Source organism: Epinephelus moara, chromosome 24, assembly GCF_006386435.1.
Source record: "Epinephelus moara isolate mb chromosome 24, YSFRI_EMoa_1.0, whole genome shotgun sequence".
NCBI classification, from domain to species: Eukaryota; Metazoa; Chordata; class Actinopteri; order Perciformes; family Serranidae; genus Epinephelus; species Epinephelus moara.
Window position 1 is genome coordinate 18,787,852 of NC_065529.1, and position 16,112 is coordinate 18,803,963.

Below are 16,112 nucleotides of genomic sequence, written 5' to 3' on the forward strand. Positions count from 1 at the left end.
TATACCCCTGGATGCTCTGTGTCATCCATGTTTCCCAACTCATTGTCTATGGAGCAGCTCCAGACTGTATATCCTATGATATCACAAATTTGAGGTTTAGCACTCTAGATTTTCAATTTGGATGAGAGTTGGTGATTTTAACTGATATTTTTGGACTGTCTTAGACCATAGGAATAAAATGTATGAATTTTGAAAATGGGTGAAGTTCCCCTTTAATACTATCCAACCATATGGTGGCTTTCAGGACAGGACAGTCTGTGGTGGTAGACCAGTCTGCACTGTGCTCACATAGTGTAGGAATGTAGCTACAGACGACAAAATAAAAAGACAAAATAAAAAATATGAAGACATAAAAGTACAAACGTCAATCCTAGTTTGAACAACGTGTGTTTGAGAGTGAGTGTTAGTAAGGTTCACCCACGGTTGTGACTAAGTTACAGTCTCAGGCTGTGACCCGAGGAGAGGGGAGCATCCACCACGGCAGCGCACGTCACGTGATCACCTTGTCTGCTGCTGGCCGAGTGAAGCGTGTTAGCAGGTAATAAAAACACTATTCCTACAATGGTTTTCAAGTTAACTTTCTGTATTTCATCGCGTGTAAACCTTTAATTAAAGCGCGCTTTCACTGAGATAGTTAGTCGCTGGCTTGGCTGTGTCTCTTCCACGGGGCTGTGGGGGATGTCTTTCGCAATTTTTCTGTTGTCTTGTTTCCCGGCGAGCAATGTCGGGATGGGATTGTGCTCCGCTGAGAGGCCTTTTTCTTTTACATTTTAACACAGCTACGTTGTTAGCCGGCTAGCCTGTTGTTAAGGTGTCGAGGACAAGCCTGATGTAACTGCCAGTGTCGTTAGATAACTGAGCGGATCTATAAATACGTATAAGACACGAGCAAGCCAGTTAGACGACCGTTGGCTATCAACTCGGACCAGATTTAGATAGCACCGTTAGCTAGCTTCATCCCCGCTGCATCGTTTGTTCAGTATCGACGGTAACGCTACAGTGTCAGCATTAGCATGTTGGTAGCTAACTTGAGGCAATGCTAGCGAGGACAAAGGGACCCTAGTACCAACAGCACCAAGCCGGTCAGTGTTGAGTCGAAAAGGACGCTACGAGAATCTGTTTTGTTTGTGCTAGATAACGTTAGACGTGCTACGACAACCGTTAGTGAATAGCCCCATATGTAGACTTGAGAAATAAGTAACCTAACAGCAGCGGGCTAGCGTTAGCATTGATTCAAAACAACGCTCCGCTTCCTTTACTGTTAAAACAAGCTGTGGCTAACGTTAATGTCAGTTAGTCAGCTGTGGCTGGGTAGATGATAATATATGTTAACATGGACGTGTAATTTAACTAGTATTTTATTTGTCATATCGGCATGTCCAAATAAATGTGATGAACAATTGAGATGAACGGAGTAACTCAGTGGTTGTTTTGTTATTGTTTATCTCTAACACCGTGAACACCCGTGCTTGTACTGATATGTTAATATGTTGTTTATTAAATACAAAGTGCTGCTTCTGTTGAAGGTTTCTCACTTACGATATATTATATTTTTTACTGAAATTACATTAAAAGCCAGTTCGTCCTTTTGCTTTAGCTTTGTTCACACCAGCAGCCAATGGCAGCAGTGCATTTGCCAACGTCACTCAGGCACTGTAAACTGGATTGCTATTGTTCTCTGACATAAAACAAATGGGTCACTGGGGATATGTGTAGTTATTATTCCAGTAATGGAAACCATAGGATAAGGTTGCATGTCAAATTGCACTGCAGGGTATTTTTCCTTACAAGTTATTAAGCAATCCCCTTTTTCTATGTATTTGCAGGTGGATAAAGCCCCTGTGTGATTGTGTGTGTGTGTGTGCGTGTATATGGTTGTGAGAAGTGTTAAATATGTTCCACTGAAAATTATTCATGCTTGATTATGTGGTATCACACCCAATTTGCAAAGTGCAATGTGCACAGGACTCAGTTGTCAAATGCACACAGAGCAGAATTCAGCATTTTACTGCAGTTTAGTATGTGTATGTGTTTATAATCATAGTTTCTGTAAACTAGCATACATAGGGGATTTGGGGTCAGGGTGTGTAGTGTTTGTTCAGCCTCACACACTTAGTGGTCCGTGCTGTTTGTAAGAGGACACTGGGTCGCTCTCCCTCCTTGACCTAGATTTTCAGCAAAGCTGTTGTGTCACCAGGCCAACTGTGTCTTACAGCCTTCATAAGGGCAGTATTCATGATTGTGCAATAAGGCTTAGCTATGCTCACAACACATATTTCTGCTATTAAACACTTGTTTCTTTCTATGCACTCGCCCAAGCAAAAGTATTGAGGCTTGGCTGTAACAACACTGTAAATGAAGTGAATGTGTTTTTGTTCTGGATATAATCTGTGAGAGCTGTTGGTTGATTTCACTCATCCTTCCATGTCTCTTGTTCCCTCTGCAGATTTTTCTATTTTGTACATACAGAGTTTTGTATATACTGTATATGATGAGCTCGCTGGGCAGCGACAAGGCCCGGGGCCCTCGGGAAAAAGCGCTGCCTGCTGCCACTCACACATCGCAACCACAGAAACAGATACAGGTGAGCCACTGCAACCACATGAAAATGAAAAAAAAAATACTGAAAGCACGCTTCTCTTAGCCACAGAAATGTTGAGACAGAACACCAGTGTGCACACGATTACCCTTGCCAACAAAACCACAGTGCACACATTGTGCAAGGAGACCTCCTTGGTCAATATTGAACAGGATTTTTTTTTAATTGCAGCCACAGATTACATTAACTGTTAGCTGCGACAATTTGCCTCAGACAATAGAAACCAAGTAAACACTTTCATTCATCCTTTTAGGTTTACCCATACAGTCTGATGTCATACAGTACAACAGCTCTGCCACCTTATAGCTTATAATGTTAAGCTTTTGTTAAAACTTACCCAGAGGTGTCAATTCAACTATATGTTACTGAGGAATGGATGTACTGTGTTCTTCACTTTTTCCTCTTTTTAACCAATATATTACCTTTTGCTCTCTGTGTTGCAGGCTACTGCTGAACAGATCCGGCTTGCCCAGGTGATCTATGACAAGAATGATGCTGACTTTGAGGACAAAGTTAACCAGGTGAGAAACACTTAGGCCATTTACCATGTTTACTATGTTCTTCCATGACCCCTATGCTTTATGTAGACACATGAAAAATGCTATTTTTTAAGGTTGGAGTGACACCATGACTTGTACTGTCATGCGGTGCAAAACTGGTGCATTTTGTCATGGATACATCTTTGTTGTCTAGGAAACATTTGTAATACGATGTGTGTTTATTGCTTTCCCCAGCTGATGGAGGTGACCGGGAAGAACCAGGATGAGTGCATGGTAGCACTCCACGACTGCAACGAGGATGTTAGCAGAGCCATCAACTTTCTCCTGGAAAGCACCTCGGACATGGTGAATAACATTCTTAAACTTCACGTACTAGCCTGTTGGTATTTTCAACTGTATAAATTTGCAGTTCTAGAAGTTGTGAATACATTTCTTTTGTTTGGATGGCAGAATATGAGGCAGCACCTCGGTACAATAAGTGTTTTTACTGAGTGTGTGATTTTAGATTTGGAAAATTGAGGAGCACAGGGTAAAACAACAGCATGATTTTCAATTGTACCTGCGTTTCAACAAATCAAATGGCCCTTTTTTTCACAACAGTAATAAGCTTTATAATGGCTTAGTATCATTTATCTCGGCCGGTTTCATGGTCCTGGTATTGTGCATGCTGGCTCTCTGCCGCAGCTTAGGCCTTGTGCTGCAAGACTTTGGGAATCTCTGAGTTGCTGTGCTGCTCACGCCAAAAGACATTTTTTGTCCCAGAGTGTTGACATGTTGATGTGAGGGTGGGTGCACACACTACACAACAGGTCTCAGACCAAGACCCTGTTCTTCGTACGAAGATAACAGAGTTATCCAGATAAGAATGCTGACGATTTGTCATGTGTCTGTTTTGTTTCTTCTGTGCCACGAAGCTGGTTTAAAATTCACGTGGAGGCCGTTGTCAGAGCAACAAGTCCTTAAGCACAAACTTTAAAAAGTGCAGGCTTATTGACAGTCGGCTGGATCATGACCAAAAAACTTCTCAGATTCTCAAATAGATAAAGCTCACTTTCTTTTCTTTTCTTTTTTTTTTTTTTTTGTCCGAGTGTTGATACAGTCGAGATTTTAGATGAGAACATGCAGGTTATTGTGAACCCACTATGATCTGTTGTTGGTGTAATTATCACAATTAAGATGAGATACAGTGAGCAAAAACACATAGAGTAAACTCAAAGATTGTGACTGTTAAAGACAAATAAAATCAGGATAAACAAATCAGTCTGCAAACTGCTTTCACAGAACCAAACTATCTGCATGAGAATAATAATAGCATGCTCACCTGACACACAGGATATGTTCAGGTGGAGTTCTGCTGTGTCATCACCTGTGCTTTAGCAGCGTGCAAAGCCCAATGCACAGTCCCTGTAGTTTTGATTTTAAAATGCATGTAAAGCAAAATGCAAGCCATTGCATGGCCTGTAAAGACAGCTACACTGACTAAAATAGAATCAGATGCCTGAAACGCATCCTGTGTACACAGCCTGACAAAACAGGAAACACTACAGAGAGATAGTTAATTTGTCTTTGTGACCTTTTTCCTTAGTTAAAGTAATGCTATGCAGGGTTTTCCGAAATGAAATGTATCGACTCATGCAGAAGTAATCCCACTTAATCATCACTTATGACCCACTAGAGGTGTGTGGTGGTGTATTTTTCTGCAGAGTCTTTTCCCTATGCCTGTTCTTTTCTTGTTTTTTGTGTTTGGGACATTTATGGGTGTGTACCCCTGCAGCGCTGAGGTCAGGTCTGGGCTTTATAAAAAGGTAGCGATCAGGTGCCAGATTGTAAGCAGCAGGCATCCAAGAGGCACAGTGCTGAAAATATTTAAATATAGCGAGACGAAACACCAAACTGGAGTAAATCTGAGGTCATTCTTTACTTACACTCTCGCTAGTGAGTGTGTTTACAAACAGTAGCCTAACACGCAGTCCTGCATAGTATCCCTTTGAATTATAGATTCAAGCTTTCCGGCACATTAGTACTAGATTTCAAGTTATGTAACATGCTCAGAAGATGAACAAATGCTGTGAAAAACAGTAGGTTTTTCTATAAATGCTGGTGAAAACGAGTTCAGTCAGTCATATCTGAGCTGTGCTTTGCCACAGTGACTGCTGAGCAGCTTGCTTTCTCTAATATCAGGAAATTTTAGCACACAGTTACACCACTGTCCACGATTTTTCTTCCTCTGCTCAGAGAGCAAAGTCAAACGGTCGAAATATCTGGCAAACACTTAAGTGTTGTTCTGCCTTTGTGTTGCGAGTCAGAGTGAGTGTCCCAGCATTTCTGAAGAGTACCAGTCGGCACAGATGGCGAGGAGAGGCTGTCGGGCAGGGCGGCCAGCCAGACAGCTACCCTGGTTGCTGTTTTGGTTTCGTGGAAATCCAAAAATAGCAAATAGCCGGTTTTCTCCTTTCACGTGGAAGTCTCTGTTGTTATGGTATATACTGTAACCCTGTCATTACATGTGCTTCTACTGTACTTTTCAAGATCCTAAAGGTCGTAAACAAAAGGAGTAGTTACTGAGTGAGTTTTCTGTGTTGTAAGAGTAGGTGTAGCACAAGAGGAGAGTGGCTTATTAAATAATTAACATATCAATTGAAGTGATTGTATAATTATAATCAGTATGTTGTTTTACCCTTAGTTTCATTCTGAGTTGTTTTAATGTTGACTAATAATTAAAAGTCCTCCTCTGATATTTGTTTTTCTTACATAACACAGCTGCATAGTGCACACTTCAGTTCAGAAGTTGGTCAAAAAATAGCCGACATAACAGCTTTTCTGTTACTGTATCCAGAGATGTTTTTACAGTGTCCTCTGTAGTGTTTGGTAGTGTCTCTTTATCCTCTTGAATAAAATACACCATCCACAGAATGCCAGAGGCTACTTTGACATGATACAACTGTGAAATGTTAGTGAACTGGAGGCAAAGAAACTTTTTTCTGTATTTAGAAAACTGCCTACTCTGCTCACTGAAGCTTATTGTCAGTGCTGATATCTTCTTTTACTTCTGGCTATAGTTTGTAAGTGTTTGAAACTAGTGCAACAGGGAACATGTGAGCTACAGTTAGTGCTCCAATTGTAATCATTCTATGTGTACTTTTTTCTTCTCCATCCTCTTGTTTCTGCTCTGTATTTAGACCTCATGGGAGACAGTAGGGAAGAAGAAGCCCCTGGTGAAGGACGGTCCATCAGACAGCAAGGAGAACAAGGAAAACCGGGAGAAGAAAGGAGAGAGGGAGGCGAGCAAAGGCCGTGCGGCTGCCAACCGCAAGGGCAGGGGGGCCAGTCGCAGTCGACCGGGTATGGAGTTTTAACTTCACTTAAACTTAAATCTAGTTCAGAGTCTCTCTCTCCACTATGTTTGATTACAGCACACTGTTACTAAAGTGGTGTCTTTTCTCATTCTTACATGCGTTTCTATACCCACAGCACGTCCAGAGGAGAACGGTGTGGAGGTGACACCAGTGGACAGAGGTTCAGATCGAGGTCGGAGGGCCAGAGGCGGTGGTCGAGGTGAGCAGTTGCACATTAAAACACTTTTCAGTTCGCCCAACACTGGGGTAGATGTTGACCTTTGATGTGAATGTGATGCAGGATCTGGAGGTCGAGGCAGAGGCAGAGCACCACCAGGGAGCCGGTTCTCAGCCCAGGGCATGGGGTATGGTGGCAACACACACACACACACTCACACTCACAGGAATTTTCACATATTTTTAGGTGTAAATTAATTAGAACCAGAGAGTTATTTCAGGCTAGAAAATTGACTTTTGTTTGGTTTTAGTTTCTGAATGAGAGCATTTTCCCCTCACCTCTTTTGGATGTCTTTTTACACGCTTGTGTTTGCTTCTTAGAGAGTGTCTGTTGAAAGTCTTTGGTCACCAGTTGCATTAACATCTGAATAAAATAATTGTGAATGTATCTCACCTCAGCTTCTACACAGCATAACAACCCCAAAGGCCAGAAAAATCTTAGCCCAGTGAATAGTATGAATAATAAACATTATTACTTCAGACTACCGTTGGGTTCAGAACTCGTTCAGTGTTCAGAAATTAGACTTTTTTTTTAATTGCAGAGAGAGTAAAATACCAAAAAAAGGTACCCTGGGGTACCAATATCAGTTCAGATGTGAACGGTACCCAGCCCTACTCCAGACACCGTTTTGTAAGAAAATAATACTTGAATGTTTCAAACTCTCCCTGCCCTTTCAGTTTACTTCTGTGTAACTAAATATACCTCTCCTTGGCTGTTCCCCAGGACCTTCAATCCAGCAGACTATACCTCGGAGGCTGGATCAGGGACCACACAAACTGAGGTGTGGGACACGGCAGCCAATAACAGCACAGATGGGACAGGTGAGCTCTTCAAACGAGTGTGCTACTCTGTGGTGAAGAAATACATTCAATGTATTGAGCAGACAGAGCTGTTAGCTCTGTGTGTTTTATGCAAATGTACATAAGCAACAGACATCCTGCATCCTGTTTACCTACCTATCCCACCTGTATTTAAACTTTGATCACTTGTTGCTCTCTAGTAACCTGGAGACATACCTTGGAAGACTGGTCAGCTGAGGACTGGAGTGAAGATGTTAGTGTGAGTTGATACAATTACAGGAGAAGTCTGTCAGTCACAAGCGAATGTTTGGTGCATGATTGAAAAACACTTGTGTTTCCTGTGTTGTTGTTTGTTCCTGCAGCTCTCAGAGACCAAAGTGTTCACTTCCTCATGTGCACCTCCTGCTGAGAATCACATCACACCTGGGCAAAGGTACCTTACTGGAGCAATTATAATACATTGGCCCTGATGTAACTTAATTTTACAACAACTGACCCTTTGTAAAGCCCCACCCCTTTGCGATGGTCCGTCAAGCTGTCGGAGCATACATACATCCATTTATAACACATAACAATTAGCAGCCTTTGACTGTGTGTCCTGCAAACATTTTCTAACTGACTTTACCAACTGTTTCTGTGTTAGTCTGGACCTCGCCTCTCTGCTGCAGAAGCCTGTAGTTGGGGGAAGAGAACCACCTTCGTCCTCTTCCTCTCAGAGTCTGGTCTTCACCAACTCCCACCACCATCACCACCACCAGCCACCGCAGCAACAGCAGCCGCCCCCCAGCCGCAACGCCACCAGTAGCACAAGCTATGCTCATGCTGCTCTGGTAAAAAAAAAAGGAAGAAAAGAAAACAAAGTTGCTTTTCTCTGCACCATTTTTTCATACACATTCCTCCATATATCACATGTGAATAATTACATACACAGAAACAAAGACTGACCATTATACTCTCCTTCTGTCTCTACCAGTCGTCAGTTCTGGGAGCTGGTTTTGGGGACTTGGGCCAGGCCAAAAGGACTCAGCCCAGCGCTGGAGCTCAGATACTGGAACAGCTAAAGGGTCCTGGCTTGGGTCCGCTACCCTCATCCCAGGCCGCACCTCCTGCCAGCACCCAAGGAAGCAACACCTCTATTGGCAGACTGCCAGGCCTGGGAGCACCTGTACCTCCACCCTCCTCATCAAGCTGGGACATTAAGGCGTCGGAATCCAACACCACCTCGCTGTCCTCGCAGTTCAGCCGTAAGTGTTCATAGAGCAGCCATGAATAGAAGTTTGTGTGTTTTTGTCCCATATATGAATGTAGAGATGTATTGATTTCTCTTTTGTCCTTTGTTTGGTTGTGTGTTTGTCACTGCAGGTGAGTTTGGCCTGCAGCCAGAGCCTTCTCTTGTGCTGAGCCAGCTGGTTCAGAGGCACGCCGGCCCCTCCTTGCCTCTGGCACGTCAACCCAGTCCTCCATCGCAACAACAAGCGCCCCCCGCTTCAGCCTCGCCTGCTCCCCACCACACCAGCACGCCAGCACAGGCAGGCCCGGTGATGGCTGCTGGTGCTAAACTTCCTGCCCCCGGCGCAGGGCTGGACCCTCAGGGCAGCAGTACACCACAGCAGCAACGGGCACAGCTCAAAGGCCAGAAACGAAGGATACCTCCCACGTCGAAGGTGAGAGTTGCACTTCAATCTGATGCACATGTGGCTTCTCTTGAATTCAGCTCCTGTGTTGTTGTTTTTTTAGCATTTCTGCTTTATTTTTTAAAGCGATAGAGAGACAGGGAAGGCAGGGAATGATGCACAGCAAAGGGCCAGGGCCAAACTCAAACCACGGCCACGCTGCAATAGGGACTCAGTCTTAATGGTATGTACTCTACCCAATGAGTTACCAGGTGCCCAGCTCCAGGGTATTTTAATCTGAACTAAACTGAACCAGACTGCGTGGTGGTTTATGGAAGGTTTTCACTGTCCTGTGTGGGTCTGAGATTTTGTATCTCGATTGTCAAGGCAACAACTCACATATTGTAGCAAATGTTTTGTAAGTGACCAAATGTAAGTAGTTATATGAACATAAAGTCACAATACTGAAACCTGACCGTGATCCCTCCGTCCTGGCAGATCCCCTCCACAGCGGTAGAGATGCCAGGCTCAGCTGACGTCCCCGGGCTAAACCTCCAGTTTGGAGCTCTCGACTTTGGCTCTGAGTCGGCATTGCCGGAGTTCGGAGTTGTGGATAATTGTGTGAGTGCGGCATCCAGGGAGTCCACACCGGCCCCTGCCCCAGCACCACCTGCACCGGGACCAGGGACACAGAGCCAAACAAGCCTGTACTCTAAACCGCTCAGGTACGTCACTGCTGACTGACTAGTTCCATCTCTTTATAATATATAATGAAGAACAAGTTTTGTCTAATAACATTTTCTTCTCTCCCTGCTGTTGTCCTGCAGTGAGTCGCTGGGCAGCCCACTCTCCGTTGCCCTGCCTCTTCCCCTCTCCTCATCAGAGCCAGTATATCACTCCTCGGTGCCGCTGCCCAGCCTCACTCCCTCCTCATTAGGGACTGCCAGCTCCTCCAACCCTTCCTCCTCGTCTTCGACAGCCTCCACCACCTCCTCCTCTGTACCCTCCTCCTCTCACTTCTCCACAGTCGGGGGAAGCTACGATGGGACCATGCCCCCTCACACACGGCTGGCCTTTTCCCAGAGCAAAGAGGCCACGGGGCCAGTCATGGTGAGTGGAAATATGCAACAGAAATGCTTATCCTGCCTTTTAGGGATTTTAACTTCTGTAGTTGATAGAGATGAGAAATCAGTAAAAATATTTCTCACATATCTGCGTCTTGTATAAACAGTGTGACACTGACAAACTGCAGGTCACAGGTCAACAGTTCACATGAGGGTCAGCCCCATGTTGGGAAACTGTCTGACTGTGTGACCTTAAAGGTTGTATAAGCAGATTTATTTCAGTTGATCATTCATCACGCACATCAAATAAAATTCTAATTTGTAAAATAGGATTTGCTGTCAAAGTAAAAAAGAAAAGCGCTTTTTTGGCAATATTTCGGTTTTAACCTTAATGCTTATAGGGAACCTGATGTTACTAAGCCAACCTTTAATCATTAGTTTTGTTCTAAAGATCCAGGGTTTCCCACACATTGATGTATTTGTGGTGGCCTGCCACGTGTCAATATTTGCCGCCACATATATATTTTCTATTTTTGGTGCTGGATCGTTGTTTACGAGTGCTGTTGGAGTAAATAAAGCCTACAGTTAAGTTATTTAGAGCACAACACTGTCTGAGATTAGAGCCTTCTCTGGGCACACACAGAGCACATTGCCAGGTGCAGTGAAAGTGAAAGGTTACTTAGAAGGCTCTGTTTCCTGGCTGTGTTCCTGTGCACACCCCGCTGTCTAGCACTGAGTCTTAAAGTTTGCTCTCACTCTGCAGCAGATATTCCTCTAAACCAGTGATTTTCAAACGTTTTGTGCCTTGGGCACATCAAAGGACAAGCCAAAATTTTAAGGTACACCTGTATTTATATCTGTGCACAGTCACTTCGATAATGTGTTATCACTCTTATCACGACATGAGACAATAATAAAGACAGTTAGCTTTCATGGTACTGTCTACTGACATTTTTTTTCTCTTTTCTTTTGGTGTTAGGTCGTCTTTGCTGGTGCTTTGTTTTAATTTGCTGCGTACAGTAAAGCAATCCATTGTCCCAGTCACAGCTTTCTCCTTTTAATGTTATCATCCCTCACACTGGCTGCCAATCAGGGCCTTTGATGTGTCACACACCTAAATTTCCCAAGTGCAAACGGCTACAAATAGGTTCTCTATGAAGGTTTTTTAAATTAAATTACATTTTTAGCCAGAGTTTGCCTCTTTATTGGGAAAAGGGTGCGCACACACACCAGTGTGCCGTGACACACCATGTGAGAACCACTGCTGTAAACTAATCTGTTGATCTGATCTGATTAGATCAGCTCTGATCGATCTGACCACAAACTGATCAACTGATAAATTCTCCATCCCGTGCTTCAAACTTTACAGTTTGGAGGAACTGGAAAAACCTGCAAATTCAAGATCTCAATAAGTGCTCTCTAGATATTTGGCGTCATTGATTAATATAGCTTTTCTTGTAAAATATCCTGTTACTGGTGTTATCTCAAGTTTATTAACCATTAATAACAGTTCCTCACTGTGACATCCCTATTATTATTATTATTATTATTATACACTGACACTAAGTGGCTTTTTCTTGTCCCCAGAATGGTCTGAATGGTGTAAGGACCTCTGCAGCTCTAGACAGTAAGTTACATACTACTGATTTATTTGTTTAAAGTATAATTTCTATTGTAAATGTCTACCAACAGCTATTATTCTTGGGTAGGCTGTTTTGAGTCTATTACAAATAAAGACTTTTTCTTTCGTCCTCGTCTCAGCTTCATCAGCATCCTCCACACCGAAGCCAGAGTCGCCGTCTCTAAGCATCAGCACCAACGGTGCCTCAGCACCCTCCTCCCACTTACCCTCTACCCTGCCTGCACACAGCTCCACCACGCTCTCCAACCTGGCACAGGACCTGCCCTCAGCCAGCCAGCTCAACTCCCTCAACAGGTGACAGACACACACATGGCAGACTGATAACCAGCTTTGACTGGGCAATAAGGAAACCTGAAATTCATTGCTGAGTTGAATTTACCACCAGGTTTGGTCAGTTTGAATTCTTAAGAGAGAGCAGACTAGTGGGTGCTTGTTGCTGCCACTCCTGTTTATATAAAACAAATGTATTTATGAATACACAGTAATACTTTCTTAATGTTTGAAATTGTTTTTCCTCTTTGCCTTCACTCTGCAGCCATGTCAGCAGTCATTCCTCAGTTTCAGCTCTGGGCTCCAACTCTCTCACTGTAAGTACCTGTCGTGACTTCCACAGGCATGATTTCTAAAACTTGCGTTTGATGACTCATCCTGTCTAATGACATGTACCCAAACAGCTGACTCCATGACATGCCACATAAAGTTGCACGGTTGCAGCATTATCAGTACTCCATTACATGCGATCATGTTGATACAAGACACTGAATGCAAACTAACACCAAAGTCACAGTCACACTGATTGTTGCCTCCATGAAAATATAGAGAGTAATGCCACCTAGGCATTTACAGTAAAGACCCTTGATCTGCAGTGTATTAGTGCCAGTACACAGACAGTGCGTGCATGTATGCATTGCCAAAAGAAATCTGAAGAATAAACTTATTTCAAATTTAACAGCTGTCCCCCTTCCCGTATGTCCTCAGTACACCAGTGTTGACAACAGCAGCGTGAGCTCTCTCGCTCCTACCACTGGCTCCTACACGTCATCGCAGCCCTCAGCACTCCACTCTACCCACAACAGCAGCAACAGTAGCAGCGGCATCAGCCACCTGGCCAACATGCCCAACATGGGCAACAACATGAGCAGCACAGTCGGTGGTATCGTTGGCACCAGCGGACTTCACTCTGCTGCCATTGCTGCCAGCACAGCGCTGGGACTTGGCTCCAATGGAGCTACTGCCACGTCCAACCTCTCTGCCCCCAGGACCACACCCCTTCTCTCCTCCTCCACTGGTACGCACACACACACACACTCTGGACATGGGGAATGTTAATATGTGATGAGTTGTTTTTACTCATTGTTGCGCTCTGCTGATAATATAAGCCCAAATACTTGTTGCTGTTTGTTCACACGAGCATATATTAAAGGGATGGTTGTTGTGTGATTGTGTTGACAGGTAAAGCTCCTCCTAACTTGTCCCAGGGAGTGCCTCCTCTATTGCCCAACCAGTATATCATGGGCCCAGGGGGGCTGCTGCCAGCATACCCAGTAAGTAGCCCCTCAGGATCTACAATCATTGCAGTGTGCTTGTTTTTCTTGGTTATCGGTTTTAGTAGCTGATTGTCCCTGTCCTTTGTGTTTCACAGCAGATCTATGGCTACGAAGACCTTCATATGCTACAGTCCAGACTGCCAATGGTGGGCAACCACTACACTCTCAGGACAGCTCTTCACTTCTTCTTTAGTACTTGTTCAGGGTTTTCTAGCTTGTTTGGTTGTTATGTGGCTCCTCTCCTGATCCTCTCCTGTCCTTTCAGCCCTCTTTGCAGGATTACTATGGAATCACATTCCCCGGCCCCACAGCGACTCTCTCTGGTAGAGACGGGAGCCTAGCCAACAACCCCTACTCAGGTAAAGCCCCTTCACCCTTTCCTGGCCTTGTCTGAAAAAAATATCCAAAAATCAAGAGGTTGTTCTCACCTGACATCTCATCTGTTTCGTCAGGTGAAGTCACAAAGTTCGGCAGGAATGACTCCACCTCCCCAGCACCCCCCACGAGCCTGGCGGCCCCGCAGCCACCCCAGGGCCAGAGCCAAGGACAGAGCCAGGCGCAGCCTCAGCCTCCCCAGGCCCAGCCTCAGCCGCAGGGCCAGCCGCAGCACCACAGCAGTCAGCAGGCCTTTCTGCCTCCGGGCTACAGCTACACGGGCCTGCCTTACTACCCCGGGGTGCCTGGCGCTGTACCCAGTGCTGCCGCCTTCCAGTATGGCCCCACCATGTTTGTTCCTCCCGGGGGCCCCGGACCAGCCTCGGCCAAGCAGCACAGTATGGGCCTCGGTCTGGGAAACCCCTCGGCGAGCCCCTTCCAGCAGCAGACACAGCAGCAGCCCAGTGGTTACGGCCAGCACACCTTCAGCTCAGGTAAGCAAGTACACTAATTAGTTTTTGTTGAAATTAATATTTATCATTGTATATTAGTATTATACAGCAGTAAAAATAGACACATACAAAACATTTTCTGCAACAAAACGTCAAAGTCCTGGACTTATTTCCATCGTGGTCCCCTATGCTCCATCAGTCCTTCCTTATCACAAGGATTTTCTTGCACAGGAAATTGTGTGTATTGTTTGGACTCTGAAGTTGATGTTTTCCTGTCCCAGGGTATGAGGAGCTGACAGCGGGGCCAGCAGGAGTGGACTACAGTAAAGGATACAACTCCTCCTCACAGGCACAAGCCAAATCTGCTGCTTCTGGGCCCGGGAAAGGTAAGAAGAAGAAACACACTGTTTTTAATGTGTCAATTCAATAGGTTAGTTTTTAAAGTCATGTGGAGTTCTGATGTGTAAATGTGTTTGCTGTCATTCTGCAGGCGTCTCAGTGACGTCCAGTAACTCGGGTGTGCCAGACATCAGTGGAAGTGTTTACAATAAGACCCAGGTAAGCCTAAAACACCTCGACTAGCCATCCACCCTGTTGTCCTGCTGTGGAGTTGGTGTTTATACCAATAAATAAAAAGGTTTTGAGTGTCATTTGTCCCTCCTCCTCTGTCTGCAGTCTTTTGATAAGCAGGGTTTCCATGCGGGGACCCCTCCTCCCTTCAGTCTGCCATCAGCACTGGGGGGTCCAGGACCTCTGAACCCTGGAGCAGCTCCTGGAGGCTATGCACCGGCCCCATTCCTCCACATCCTGCCTCACCAGCAACCACACTCACAGCTGCTGCACCACCATCTAGCTCAGGATGGACAGGTAACACCTGCAGATAATTTGTTGCTGTGCAGGTTTTACCTGTGAGAGTTTTTTTATGACGCTTACACACACACACGTCTGTCCACATGCAGGGTGGTCCGAGCCAGCGTGGCCAGTCCAGCAGCCTGCAGCAGAAGAGCCAAGTCAACAAGTCGAGCTACGGCAGCTCCCCCTACTGGGCCAACTGAGATGGCTACATCTACGATGTGTGTCTGTGTGAGTGTGTGTGTGTGTGTGTGTGTACACAGACACTGACACACAACACCACACCCGCGTATGACTGACAAGATCATAGAGGGACAAACCATTTTACAACACAAGCTAAAACACACACTACCACCCCCCTCCCCTTTGCTCTGTATATCCCCTTTTCAAATTTATGGCTGTTGTATGTAAAATATATTTATGTATGTATTTATACAGTATATATGTATTGGTAGGACATAAAATGTGGTTTTCTGCATTTTGTTTTTATTTTGAAGGACATTTTATTTCAAAAAAATGTGGAAAGATGAGAATGCTAAATCATGGAGATGAAGTTGGTGAATATACTTGAACACAAACATCTTGTGATGTGGATTTTTTTGTATGCATACATGAACTGAGAATGATGTACATAGATTCTACACATCATTTTCACGGCAAAGGCCTTTTTTTATTTTAGAAGAAATGCGTTTTTGTAACTTTGGTCTCCCGCATCTGTGAATCCTTATATTGAGGGTGACTTGAGTTAATAGCTTGACTTTTCTTTTTCTGCCCCGTTTCCCTCCATCTGTCTCTCATTCCTCAACTCTTACTAGTTGGCTGGGTTTACCAGCCAGGCCTTGGATTTGATGTCATTTTAACATTGGTTTAATCCTTGTTGTCCAAATTAAAAGCTCTGAACAGTTTGTATGGGTCTGGCATCAGTATTTACCCACCACTTTGTTTCTCTGGATTCAGACCCACGCGTTATATGCACACATACGAATCAATCATAAACCAAAGTTTCCCCAGTCTCACAAGGTAATCAAGGAAACAAGCACAGACTGAAGTGGTAACATATCTGATATACTAAATGACCAAAGGATCACAGACAGT

General features: G+C 44.6%; 1 protein-coding gene across 3 annotated transcripts; it reads left to right on the forward strand.

Annotated features, from left to right (window-relative positions):
• The first annotated feature begins 397 nt into the window (after positions 1–397).
• On the forward strand, positions 398–15,922 carry ubap2a (ubiquitin associated protein 2a). 3 transcript variants are annotated; one of them, XM_050038233.1, is made up of 27 exons: positions 398–538; positions 2,447–2,584; positions 3,043–3,120; positions 3,334–3,444; positions 6,279–6,441; positions 6,571–6,654; positions 6,736–6,799; positions 7,396–7,493; positions 7,673–7,731; positions 7,835–7,905; positions 8,116–8,302; positions 8,446–8,716; positions 8,835–9,136; positions 9,584–9,810; positions 9,913–10,195; positions 11,737–11,776; positions 11,911–12,085; positions 12,327–12,378; positions 12,770–13,079; positions 13,244–13,335; positions 13,434–13,484; positions 13,604–13,697; positions 13,791–14,207; positions 14,447–14,551; positions 14,656–14,723; positions 14,841–15,032; positions 15,125–15,922. In XM_050038233.1, the coding sequence occupies exons 2-27, from the start codon at positions 2,489–2,491 to the stop codon at positions 15,218–15,220; spliced, it is 3,786 nt and encodes a 1,261-aa protein (XP_049894190.1). In that variant the 5' UTR covers positions 398–538; positions 2,447–2,488; the 3' UTR covers positions 15,221–15,922. The 3 variants fall into 3 exon arrangements, with proteins under 3 accessions (XP_049894190.1, XP_049894192.1, XP_049894191.1); XM_050038235.1 differs by having other exon boundaries at positions 7,673–7,725; XM_050038234.1 differs by lacking the exon at positions 398–538 and adding an exon at positions 566–1,082.
• Positions 15,923–16,112: the final 190 nt, after the last annotated feature.

What these genes read in the sequence shown, in the direction of transcription:
- ubap2a (XM_050038233.1), top strand. Translation starts at nt 2,489, where the DNA reads ATGATGAGCTCGCTGGGCAGCGACAAGGCCCGGGGCCCTCGGGAAAAA. An exon ending in GCTGTCCTCGCAGTTCAGCC is followed by an intron (nt 8,717 to 8,834) that starts GTAAGTGTTCAT and finishes TTGTCACTGCAG; the next exon opens with GTGAGTTTGGCCTGCAGCCA. An exon ending in ATCTAGCTCAGGATGGACAG is followed by an intron (nt 15,033 to 15,124) that starts GTAACACCTGCA and finishes GTCCACATGCAG; the next exon opens with GGTGGTCCGAGCCAGCGTGG.